This window comes from Canis lupus, chromosome 16 (genome assembly GCF_011100685.1).
Source record: "Canis lupus familiaris isolate Mischka breed German Shepherd chromosome 16, alternate assembly UU_Cfam_GSD_1.0, whole genome shotgun sequence".
NCBI classification, from domain to species: Eukaryota; Metazoa; Chordata; class Mammalia; order Carnivora; family Canidae; genus Canis; species Canis lupus.
The window spans coordinates 26,518,054-26,531,868 of NC_049237.1; the positions used below are offsets into that span (position 1 = coordinate 26,518,054).

Below are 13,815 nucleotides of genomic sequence, written 5' to 3' on the forward strand. Positions count from 1 at the left end.
GTAAAAGGAAATCCTCCCAAGAGGAAAGAACTTCAGGCACTGTACTTGGTTGTGAACTTTGCTTGGAAAGAGAAATAGCCAGACATGTAATTTATGTTGATTCATGGGCTGTAGCAAATGGTTTGGTTGAATGGTCAGGGGCTTTGAAGGAACAAGTGGGAAAATGGTGACAAATTTGGGGAAAGAATATGTGTATAGATCTCTCTGAATGGGCAAAAAATGTGAAGGTATTTGTGTCCCATGTGGTTGCTCACTAAAGGGAAACCTCACCAGAGGAATATTTTAATGATCAGTTGAAGAGGATGACTTAGTTTGTGGATACTAGTCAGTCTATTTCTCTATCTGCTCTTACTCAAAGGGCTCATGAACAAAGTGGTCATGGTAGCAGAGATGGAGTTTATAATTTGGCTCAGCAACATGGACTTCTACTCAACAAATATACATGGTTACAGTCCATGCTAAATGCCTAATCTGGGGCAGCCTGGGTGACTCAGAGGTTTAGTCCTGCCTTTGGCCCAGGGCCTGATCCTAGAGACCTGGGATCAAGTCCCACGTCGGGCTCCCTGCATGGAGTCTGCTTCTCCCTCTGCCTGTGTCTCTGCCTCTCTCTCTCTCTCATGCATAAATAAATAAAATTTAAAATTAATTAATTAATTCATTCATTCATTAAAAAGAAAACATGCCTAATCTGTCAGCAGCATAGACCAATGCTGAGCCCCAGGTGTGGCACCATTTCCCAGGATGACCAGCTAGATACCTAGTTGCAGGTTGATTACACTGGACCACTTCCATCATGGAAGGGGAAATGTTTTTCCTTGCTGGAATAAACACTTGCTTTGGATTTTTATCTGCCTTCCCTACATGCAATGGTTCTGCCAAAACTACCCTCTATGAACTTATAGCATCCCTTACCTACTATTATGTTATTCTACTCAGCATTTATTCTGGCCAAGGAACTAACTTCAGAGCAAGAGAGAAGTGTGGCAATGATCCCAGGCTCAGGGAATTCACTGGCTCTCCACTGTCATGAAGCTGTTGGCTTGATAGAATGGTGGAATGGCCTTTTGAACGTTCAATTACAGCATCAACAAGGTGGCAATATCTTTTGGGGCTGGGACAAAGTTCTCTAGAGGATAGTATATGCTCAGTGTTCAGTATATGGTGCTATTTCTAACATAACCAGGATTCATGGTTCCAGGAATTGAAGGGTGGAAATAGGAGTAGAGCCACTTATTCTTACCCCAAGTGACCCACTGGCAAAATTTTTGCTTCTCATTTCCATGACTTTATGCTATGCTGACCTAGAGTCTTAGTTCAGAGGGAGGAATGCTTTCATTAGGAGACACAACAATGATTCTTGAGAAGGAAATTGGAAGATTTTTTAGGATGTGTCTTAGTGTTGCCATGCCCTGTGATAAAAGTCAATAGAGAACTACAATGACAGGACTACTGATAGTCCAGAAGTGAAGGTTTAGATCACCAAACCAGGCCAGGTGCTGGCTGAGGTCATAAGGAAAACTGAATGAGTAGTAGGAGAAGGTAGTTGTGAATACCAGCTATGACCACATGACCAGTTACAAAAATGAGGACTGAAATGTTATGAATATTTCCTCTTTATTTTGTTATAAATACACTTATGTGTATATATGCATATCTTGAGCTTTATTTTTTCCTCTCTTATTCTTTTATAGTAAGAGGTTTTGACTTTATATCAATGTTTTAATTATTGCTGATTTTATTTATATCATAGTATTTAAGCTAAAGGATATCAGAAGAGTAAATATTACTCAAGGACTTTATTTCCTTTTCTGAGAAGGGATTAGTGCCTTTTTGTTTGTACACAGGATATTTATATCACAATAGACAGCAATGACATTTATTTGAAGAATACATATAGGAATGCAAGTTGAGCAGGGGTAGATTGTGATAGTTAATTGTAAATGTCAACTTATGAACCACCAGAAATCTGATAAATCATTATTTCTCTGAATGTGTCTCTAAAGAGATTAGTATTTTAATCAGAAGATTGAATGAAGATTACCCTCATCAATGAGAGTAGGCATTATTCAATCCGTTGAGGACTTAAGAGAAAAAAAAAGGTGGAGAAAAGGTGTATTTGCTCTCTGCTTGAACTAAGGCATCCTTCTCCTGCCCTTGGACATCCACTGGCACTTTTGGTTCTCATTTTGAACCCAGACCTAAACTTACACCATTGGCTTTCAAAGTCTCAGGACTTTAGATCCATACTGAGTTACACTACCAGCTTTCCTGGTTCTCCAGCATCCACATGACAGCTCATGAGACTTCTTGGCTCCTATAAACATGTGAACCAATTCCTATAAAAAATCTTCTCATTTACCTATCATCTATCATCTTTATCATCTAATTATCAATCATTGATATCCTATCAGTTCTGTTTCTCTAGACAATTTGACTAGTGCACTTGTATTGTTGTAATTTCCTTTTAAGAATAACCCTTTGCATTATGATTTTTTTTTTATCTCTATGAATGCTATCAGTGTTAAAGTCTATCAAGCTTTCTTTTGTATAAAGTTTTTGGATAAAGTTCCATGGCATATATCCTCCCATCCCTTACTTTGAACCTTTACATAACTGAGTTGTATCTTTTGTGAAGAGCATATAATTGAGATTTTTTTCCAAATCTTAGAATCATTGTTTTTTGATTGGTTACAGATCTGACTATAACATAACTACATAGCATTGCAATTTAAAATATAACAGTGAGCTTTAATCATGGTATTGGATTTATTATATTATAAAGTTTTTCTCATGCCTACTGATAATTTAGTGCATACTAACAATTAGTATGACATAACTTTAAAAATAAGAAATGTAATATAAATACTCATAAGCATGCATTTCTTACAAGTAATTCATCTGTGGCATTTTATATATAAGTATAGAGGTATATTTCTGTTATAGTAGAAATCTTCTATATATTCTTGTCATATCAGACCAATAAAATACAGGTTTTGAATCCTAGACAATCCAGCAATGCAAGTAGTTTTTTGTTTTTTCTTTTTTTCCATTTGTCCTGTCCATTGAAGATAACTGCTCTGAAAGAATAAATAAAAGGGGAAAAGTTACTTGTTTGACCAATCAATTTAAAAGTGGTTAATTCAACAAATAGCATGAGGTTATCCTAATTATAAGAGTTCTATCATGCAATTTATTTGTGACCAACTTTTGAATGCACAAATACTAAAGGATTAAACATTATTAGAAAAAATTTAAAAGATCACAATGCAAAGAAGTTTTTAAACTGCAAAATGAGGTCATTTATACTTTATCATGTCATGGTATAGTTTGCAACATTGAAAATATTCTGCAATTCAATTTTATTATATGTAGCTATATGACTATCATCATTAATATATGTTTATAGTATTTACATTTATTTAATATGTTAAATTTTTTTTCATTTCTCTGCCTCTACCTTTCACCTTTAAACTATTTTATACTCACTGTGATATGACGGATTCTGTTGTCCTGCCTACTCTTTAGGTTCACTCTCACTTTCAAGTTGCCTGTATGTTTCAAAATAAATATAGTCACTTAAAATTATATTTTCTTTAAGATTGTTCTATAAAACTCTGTATACAATATCAATTTTGAAAAATGTTTGAATTCCTATTTAGGATCTGAGGGCAGCCACTACTTGAGAATATCTTACCATTGAGGACATTTCTCAACTAGTATCTCAAGATTAACTTGAGAAAAAACACAGTAATACAATTTTACCTAAAAATGAACTAATAATTTTTCATAGTCATAACATTAACTAAATAGCTTTAAGTTTTCCTGTGATTCATCTTCTTACATATTTATTCCTACACATTTTCATAGCTCTTTCCCCTAAAGATATTTGATATCAGTTTTTCCACAATAAAGTCCTCCAACATATGAATATTACTTTAATATTGAATTATGTTAACTACATACTGCATATTATTCAGTAATTTTACATAAACTTTTCAAAACATTTCTGTGAAATGTATTGTTCTCTTTTCATCGATATCTTATCAATTTTAAATATTTTAATAAAATTTACTTTATGTTAAATAAAATGAATAATACAGATATAAAAATTCAAAAGCAGAAACTATTTTATAGCAATTTCTCTGAAGAAAACTAAACAATTTTAATATTATTTTTATTTTTGAGGCATATCATCAGATGTTTCTAAGGTTTTTTTAATGAAAAACCATTTGTCTTATTTTTTTTGAAGATTAGCTTTTACTATAATTCAGATTTTTTCATTCTAACTATTATTTATTGACTTTTAACATTTTCTATCTCTGGTTGCCCTACTCTCAACTTATTTAACTGCCTAAAGGGCTAACTACTCTTTTAGATTTATCTGCTTTCTTTTAGTAAGATAATAAACACAAAATACTTTGAAATATATATTAAAAAATAATGTTTATATTTAATAATTAAGATCAAATAATAAAAGGAGGTAAATAATCATTAACTAGAAGTCATTTCCACTTAATTTTACCCCAGCAGAGTTCAAGTTGTTATAAGACTAAAACTGCTGACCTTTGAAAAAATTCTGTTAACCACTATACTAATTATCAACATATTAAGTATTTTGTTTTCATGTAGAGATAAAATCTAAATCTGAATTATTAGTTACATCATGATGATATTTATTAATGTTATATATATGCCTACAAATTATAAAAGTAATGAATCTTAAATATTAAATCAACATACTCATCACTTGTATACTCCTCAGTTCTCCATTTTTTCCTTTGGAAATAAACTTTTACCAGTATGATGATCAGTACAGAGAGAATAATGAGAAAAGGAATTAGTAAGAAAAATGGCCATTTTGTAGATTTGCCATGGTAAACATTCTCAATGTAGCGTCTTTCTGGGAGAGAAAACATCAGTGATTTAAAAGCAATTACCAGGAATATAATAAAGACATTTCTATATTTTAATATGACTATCAGCACAAAATTTTTAACTCTTGTATAATGTTATAATTAACATGTTTTTAAATGAAGTAGATAAGTTAACAGCATTTCAATGTGCTCCAGAATCTTTTTAATCCATAATAGTCCTATTATTTGCTTTATCATTAAGAACCTTTTATTTAATACTCTTTTCAGAATAGTTTAATAATTAATATAGATGAAAAGAAAGTGTGACCCCTGGAAAAAAAGAATTTTTCTCAATACCCTATTTTTAGTAAGAGATACTGCTGTGAATGTTATAAAATTTTCATGAGGTCCAAAGTACTTTTCTTTTATTGCATCGATATGTATCATCACATCGTATCTAATAAAATTTATTTTATGTTAAATAAAATGAGTAGTACAGATATAAAAATTGCTTATTCCAACATCGTGTGGGTATTTCTCTGCTTCTTTCAAGAAGATATATAGTTTTCATTTATGTTCAGATTTATGATTTATTTCATATAAATTGTTAAATGAGTTGAGATTTTAAGGGTCATTTGATCTTATGTGAATATTCAATTATTACAGAAGAATGTTTTGAACTAATTTTCCTTCTTCATGGAACTATCTGTATTTTTCTTGAAAAATTGATTAACCATATAACAATGGGTATATTTCTGCCTCCCTATTCCATTCCATTGATCTAACTGTATATCTATCATTTACCAATGCCACATTGTCTTCATTAGTGTAACTATATGCTAAATCTATAACATAGTATATTCAATATAAGGGCAATAGACTAAGGTGTCTTTCTTTGTTGTTCTTTTTCAGGATTTTTTTTGGCTATTCTGAGCACTTTGGCAAATACTGTAGAATCAAATTGTTAATATATAAAAAGTTGCATGCCTTTATGATTGGGTTTTTCAATCTATAAATTTTGTGAGACTTGACATCTTAACAATAATAAACCTTCCAATGGGTAAACATGGCATATTTCTCCAATTATTTTTGTTTAACATCTGTCTACATTTCTTTTTTAGTTTCAGTGTAAAGGTATTACATTTATTTTGTTAAATTTATTTCTAAAATTTATATTTTAATAGTGTCCTAAATGGTACTGATTTTGATTTCCATTTACAGCTGCTATTATATAGCAATACTACAGACTTCTGTTTGCTTCAAGTTTTCGTTTAAAGTCTAGTTAGTTAACATATAGTATAATGGCAGTTTCAGGAGTAGAATTTAGTGATTCATTATCACATCGAGTGCTCAACACAAGTGCCCTCTTAATAACCATCACCCATTTAGTCCATGTCCCAACCACCGTCCCTCCAGAACCCTGTTTGTTTTCTCTAGTTAAGAATCTCTTTTTAAAAAGAAACTCTCATATGGTTTGCCTTCCTTTAATTTCCCCCCTCCCCCAATGTTCATCTGTTTTGTTTCTTCATTAGTTATTATTGTCTTCTCATGTTTTATCATAGATTACTTATAATCACCTACTGGAAATCTTTACAATCTACCTGGAAACCTTGCTGACCAGAACCAATGAATTTTATTTTCCACTTTACCACAGGCTGCAGTGATTTAAACTATTTACCACTTCATAATAAATGTCCTATTTCTCCAACTTCTAATAACATGTTTTTGAATTGTCTTTGGATTGCTCACCAACAGTATTCTCAAGACAATTTCAACACATAATAAATGTCTTCAACAGTTTCCTAGAGGTCTTTTTATGTTCTGTGCGCCATTCAGTTCCAAAGCTAATGCCACATGTCTTAGATTCTTTTTATATAAATACACCATCTGATTACCATATTGCTTTCTATATTATATATATAAATATATATTGTTTATGGATATGAGAGAGAGAGAGAGAGAAAGATGTGTAGGAAACTTCTCCCAAATGTAGTAATTTAAAACAACCATTTAATTTTGTTCATTTTGTGTGGCATGAATTTGAGGATTTTGCATTTTCATGTCTCAATGTAATCAAATTTCAAACAGGGAAGATGATTTTCAGCACAATGAATGTTCTAATAATGAGAGTTCCAAGAATTAGTATTCTAAAAGACCCAGTCAGAATCTCACTTGTATACATGTTATTGATCAATTACATTGTAAGGTCAACCTGGAATGATATGTGTGTGCTCAAAATATGCTTTTTTTAAAAAGATTTTATTTATTTATTCATAGAGACGCAGAGAGAGAGAGAGGCAGAGACAGAAGCAGGCACCATGCAGAGAGCCTGACGTGAGACCCGATCCAGGGTCTCCAGGATCATGCCCTGGGCTGTAGGTGGTGCTAAACTGCTGCGCCACTAGGGCTGCCCCAAAATATGCTTTAATTATCTGTTAATTTAGGTTTTTATATAGAGTTTGGCCCTAAGCATCATTGGATATACTGCATTATTCTAAAACCCACCTCTCTTTGGAAAAAAAGAAATGTAGGAAACTACTTCAAACTTCTACTTATAATTGGCTAATAGGAATAACTGGCTAACATTTGCAGGGTCAGAATAGGTCAGAAATATTAAAGATATTTATTCCCCAATCTCTGCAGCATCTCCCATAGTGGCTGCACATGCTCTATAGCTCCAACTTCTGCTGGGCAGTACTCTCCCTGTGACTTAGATCCTGATATGTGGCCCTGACCATAGTTACATGTCATGAAGGTGCCTCGGATTCTGGTTCTAGTAATAGTGCCTCCTTTCATTGTCCTTTTAGCCCTAAGAAGTAGTAGTGGATCCCTCTGTTGCCTCAAGATTCTCTGATTGGCTTTCAACTCTGCCATTATGTGTTAGCCTTATATTGAATATCTTCTGTGTGAAGGACTATAATGATTTTTATTTCCCTGTTTGGGCCTTTACTGATATATCTTATTTATGATATATGTTATGTATGTTATATTATTCTCTATGGTAAAACATAAACTAGCTTTATATGTTTTACTATTTGATGTCCATCTAAATATAGATTGGTAGGCAAATAAATAAAATTTTATTTTATTAAATTTAATAAATTAAAATGTTGTTTTAATTATGTTTTCAATTTGCTATTAATACTTACCAGAACTGAGTTGGGCAAGTTGAGGTGGAAAATTGCCACTGTCAACACTCCCACCAATCCATGCATCATCAATATTTTGGCAATTAGGAGGCAAGTATGAAGGATTACAATGACAGTTCTTTTTATTATTGCATATCTGAAACCAGGAAAAATATCACCTTATGAGATAGGTAGCTATAATTATTTGTGTTCCAGTAGAATTTTAAAATAATACTTAGGTCAGATAAGGCCAATCTTTTTACATGGTTTATGAATATATAAATGTGCGTGTGTGTGTGTGTGTTTAGTTATATGTTTGCTTTCTAGGATTATTCTCAATGAGTTTTATTCTCCCATCATATTACTGGTACTTACACCCCGTTCATTGCATTTTCTTGGAGTACAATCATAATCCAAGTACCCAGCATCTACACATTCTTGGTTCTTGCAAACCTAAAAGGAAAATAAGCCAAAGTAAATTAACTGAAATAACATTTGTATTTGACATTTTACTAAAAGAATTCTATATATTCTTATATAAGGATATTCATTTAGCTATAAGTGAAATATACTAAGTGATTAATTTATAGGGCTACTATGTTTCCAGCACTAGATGAGACTCTGATTATCTGATAGTAAAGAAAACAACAAAAGTATCTTCCCTTCTTATACCGGGTTAAAAAATACAGACATCAAATAAATAAAGTGGAGATAAATATGTCATAAATACTATAATGAAAAAATAGTCTTATGAAAGATTAAAGTACAGGCAATTTATCTGATATGTGAGAACTATTCTCATATCATATGTTCTCATATCATATATCACATATATCATAACTTTCTTATCAAACCTGGATGTTGAACAATACTTAGTCAAGAATAGAAATGAGAGGGGATCCCTGGGTTGCTCAGCGGTTTGGTGCCTGTCTTGGGCCCAGCGCGTGATCCTGGAGTCCCGGGATCGAATCCCACGTCGGGCTCCCGGTGCATGGAGCCTGTTTCTCCCTCCTCCTGTGTCTCTGCCTCTCTCTCTCTCTCTCTCTATCTCTCTCTATCTATCTCTATCTCTATCTCTATCTATCTCTATCTATCTATCTCTCTCATGAATAAAAAAAAAAAAAAAAGAATAGAAATGAAGAATGCCTGGGTGGCACAGTTGGTTAAGCTTCCGACTCTTGGTTTCAGTTCAGGCCTGATCTCAGGGTCCTGAGACAAGCCTGCATCAGGCTTCATGCTCAGTGTGGAGTCTGCTTGAGTTTTTCTCTCCCTCTACCTCTTCCCCCCTAAAATAAATAAATCTTTTTAAAAAAAAAGAATAGAAATGAAACACAAAGTACTTATAGGAAAAGAAATATTTAAAATGACCCTACATTGAAAGATAGTATAGAAATTTGAGAAATATTAGCAGCAGTGTAGCTGTTACACAGAGAATAGCCAATCATTAAATCACTATATATTTGAGTCCTACAATGTGCCTACCCTAACAACACACCAGTGAACAACAAAAAAATTCTCATATTGTTCATATGCAGTGAAAGATACAGAAATACAATACAAAATTTATTTGTAAAAGGGCAGGTATGATGTGATAGAAATTGTTATGGCAGGACTGTGTCGGTCCTGTGTCGGTCCGAAAGTAGGCCTATAACCTACAAGCAACTGATTATATTTAGAGATTTTATTGGAAGATGGAAAGCTAATAAAAATAGGTTTTTGAAAGAGGATGGAAAGGGCAAGAGAAAATGTAGGATACCATTACAGTAGTCCAAGAAAATGATAACTATAGAGTGAAACTGAGTGGCTGTGGTGTAGTGAAAATCTGTGGTTGTATTTGAGATATAACTTAGAAATTTAAATCGTTTAAGTTTAATTATAATTATGAATTTTATATAGAGAATGAAAAGGGAGACAGATCAATGACACTAAGTTTCCTGGCTTATCTAACACTTTGGTGGTGGTACAATCAATTGAGGTAGAGAAAGCTAAGCAGAAAACTCAAAAGTGCAGCAATTATGTTTTGAAATTTCTTTCAACTATGCTTCATATTTTAAAAAAAAATTTAAAATTTGCTGCCCTCATAGAAAGGTTCTGCATGATATGGTGAACATATAATTGGAAATAGTTTTTCTAAAAATGTTTTCTAAATAATATTGTCAATATTTCTTTGGAATTCTTTCCTCTTGAAAACATATGATCAAAATATACTATTTATAAAGATTTGATCTATTTGTTTATTTTAGAGAGAGAATGGGTGGGGGAGGGGGTAGGACAAGAAAGAAAACTCCACTCTCAATGGGGAGTCCAACATCAGGCCATGAGATCATGATCTGAGCTGAAACCAAGGGTCAGATGCTTAACTGACTAAGCCATCCAGGTACTCCCATAATATGTGAATTTTTAAACCCAGAGAATGAATCTGCTCAAATAGGTTTTGCAAAAATTACTGAATGTGGAAAAATATATCATTAAAGGTGTTTGATAATTGTAGCAACTCATATCTCTGTTTAAGACTTAGAAGGATATATACTGATGTTAAATGGATGGCCAGGTTATTCTGAGGGGTTATGGTAAGAGTATAAAACTTCTAGCTCTGGTTACAGACTAGTGTTGCTATAGTTAGAGATATATGTGTTCTGTATAAATGACACATTAACATCTAATTAGCACTTGTGCAGAGAAGTTAAGTATGTAATTTGCAGAGCTGTTGTCTAGAAGAAGATAAACTTAACTCTCAGAACCATGAAATAAATTCTTTGAACCAGAGAAGAAAAAAGTTGAAAAGATATTGTTGATATTATGGGTATCTATTACTGCAATGATTTTATTTTATTTTATTTTATTATTTTATTTTATTTTATTTATTTTGCTTAAACATGCTTACTTCAGTAGTGCCATGCAGAAAGGCTAGAAAAATATTATCTGAAGTGATGAGCTAGCTACAAAACCACAGAAGTTCTTTATCACCATATAATAATAACACAAAGAAAACAATGTTTTTTCACTAAAGTCTTTGAAATAGATTTTCAGAAATGTGGCTGTAGATAAGAAAATGATGCAGTTTCCTATTTCTCTTACTATGATAGAATAAGATTCTGTTTAAATCTTCTTGTACAGAGAACTTAAAATGGAGGATAAAATAAATTATGTACACCTATTCTTTAAAAAGAACACATGCCTATACCAGAGATAAAATAAACATTATTTTTATGTTCTCAAAATATAAGACATTGTGATTCCACAAAACTAACCAGAAACTGAAGCCAATATTCCTCCACAGGTCATCAGTGACCAAGCACATAGGCTTTAAATAATCATATTTACCCTGCACCAGTGACAGAATAACAAGCAGACTTTACCAAATACTGAAAAAATAATCTGGAGAATTGCTCAATATAATGGTGCACTAAGAAGTCTCAAGTTCTTGTTCTCCCTTGGAGATATTTTTTTAAAAGAAGAAGAAAAGCTGGCTAAAATAACCAATAGGAACTCTAGAAACAGTCAATGGTCTACGGCAACCAAGAAAATGCCCAATCAAGAAATAGCCACATTCAAAATGGTGGAAAAATGAGTGGGATGTTTGATCAAATTTTCCCCACTCCTTCCCCAACATGGCACAGTCTTGGTCTGGAGGAGGAAACTGCTGAGGTCACAATTATTTCCTTTGAACTGAAGGGAGCAGTGGAAACCTAGTTTTCAATATTAAAATATTTCTAGGAGCTTCCTGAAGGACTGGTCTCTGCTTCACCTAACTTAAATCTCAAATAGAGAGAAGCAATGAACGCTGCTCAGGAAAGCTGCAAGGAGACTAAGATTCTCAGACAGACACCTGGGGCAAAAGATTATGCATAAAACACACAATAGACTATTTAAGCCCCAAGGAGAGGCTGGTATGAGACTGTTTGGAAAAGTAGTACATTTGAAAGCATTCGTGTATGTGAGAAAAGGAAAAAGCCAAAAGGAAGACCAGAAAGAATGCATAATCACAAAAGTTCTGAAAAAACCACAAGCACTCTCTCTTCTCAGGCTGATTGCAAGGCCCAGAGCATCCCCAACTGCCCTAACACAGAGCCAGTCTACAGACAGTAGAAGTGTCTCTTTTTACAAAAGTCCAATGTAAAAAAAAAAAAATTAAAATGCAGAAAAAGAAACAGGAAAACATGTCCCACTCAAAGGAAAAAAAACAAAGTGATATAATGGTATTTTAATAACCATACTAAAAGGGTGCTTGGGTGGCTCAGTTGGTTAAGCATCTGACTCTTGATTTAGGCTCAGGTCATAATCTCATGGTCATGAGATCAAGCCCTGCCCTGGGCTCCATACTGTATTGAGCTTGCTTAAATTTCTCTCTCTCCCTCTCCCTTTGGCCCTCCCACCACTTGCAGTCTCTCCTCTAAAATAGTTAAAATAAAAATGCTGAAAAGCTAAATAAAAACATGGATTGAAAATGACCAAAAATCAGAAAAATTCCATATGAATTAAATAAAAATATCAACAGAGAGCAAATACAAATAGCAATCCAAAAAATATGATACTGAAACATACAACAGCTAAATTTAAAAGTTCAATATATGAGTTCAACAACAAATTTTGGTTGGCAGAAGAAAGAATCAGTGATTTAATGATAGGGTATTTTACATTTTGAAGTATTAGAAAGAAAAAAAGAACAAAGAAAAATGAACAAAACCAATGGGACTTATGAAATACCATTAGGCAAATCAAATACATATTATGGGAGTTTCTGAAGTAGATGAGAAAAAAAGGGAGAAGGAGATTACTTGAAGAAATGATGGCTGAAAACCAAAAATGATGGCCCCATGTTTGAAGAATAACATAGATCTAAAAATTCTAGGAGTCCAGTGAACTCCAGTAAGACAAATGCAAACAGACTCATACCAAAGCACATTACAATCAAATTCAAATGACAAAGAAAAAAAGAGAATCCTAAAAACTGCAAGTGAAAAAGTAATCACCATGTACAAGGGATCCTAAACAAGATTACAATAGGTTATTCAGAAAAACTTTGAGGCCAGAAGGCAGTGGACTGATATATTGGAAGTACTAAACGGAGAAAAAAAAGCTCTGACAACTGAGAATTCTATATCCAACAAAACTTTCCTGAATTTAATGGGGGAAATTAATACTTTCTCAAATTAAAAAGAAACAAACTTTAAAAAGTTGAGGGTACTTAATATCATAAAATTTAGCCTACAAAAAATACTAAAGGGAGTCCTACAGGAGGAATAAAAGGTTGCTAGTCTGTAACTAGATTTTAGAGAAATAAAGGTCTGTGGTAAAGTTAAATAAATGGTGAAAGTATAAAAAACAGTGGGACTCACACCAGGATCTCCAGGATCACGCCCTGGGCTGAAGGTAGGCACTAAACTGCTGAGCCACCCAGGCTGCCCCAGACAACATAGATCTTAAATCAACCATTACAATAAAAAAAGTTCTAGATTAATGTTCTAGATTAATAAGTGATCAAATTAATCAGAAAACATACAAATTATAGACATGTATATACCAAACATCAGAGCTCCAAAATATATGGCACAGAGAGAACTGCTGGGGAAATAGACAGCTCTACAATAATAATGGCCTTTAATATCCCACCTTTGAAAAGAAGATCAATAAGAAAACAGAGGATTTGAACAACACTATCTACCAATTGGATCTAAAAGGCATATATAGAACATTGCCTGACAACAGCAGATACACATTTGTCTCAGCTGCACATGAATATTGCTTAAATTAGGCCATATGTTAATTACAAAATGAGTCAATAAATTTAGACTAAAATCATACAAAGTACCTTTTCTGGTTAGAGTAAAGTA

The 13,815-nt window shown here is 33.0% G+C and overlaps 1 protein-coding gene across 7 annotated transcripts in view; it reads right to left on the reverse strand.

The window, feature by feature from the left end:
• Nucleotides 1–2,727: 2,727 nt before the first annotated feature.
• ADAM2 (ADAM metallopeptidase domain 2) overlaps nucleotides 2,728–13,815 on the reverse strand; it is a 131,190-nt gene continuing 120,102 nt past the window's right edge. For 5 of the 7 annotated variants that reach the window (XM_038560010.1, XM_038560011.1, XM_038560008.1 and 2 more), the window contains 5 exons: nucleotides 8,357–8,434; nucleotides 8,003–8,138; nucleotides 4,748–4,900; nucleotides 3,487–3,548; nucleotides 2,728–3,077 (listed from right to left, as the gene is read on the reverse strand). In XM_038560010.1, the coding sequence (XP_038415938.1) occupies nucleotides 2,967–3,077; nucleotides 3,487–3,548; nucleotides 4,748–4,900; nucleotides 8,003–8,138; nucleotides 8,357–8,434 (540 nt within the window). In that variant the 3' untranslated portion in view covers nucleotides 2,728–2,966. Of the gene's footprint in view, nucleotides 3,078–3,486; nucleotides 3,549–4,740; nucleotides 4,901–8,002; nucleotides 8,139–8,356; nucleotides 8,435–13,815 lie in introns of all 7 variants that reach the window. The other 2 variants (XM_038560009.1, XM_038560012.1) reach the window with 1 other exon arrangement.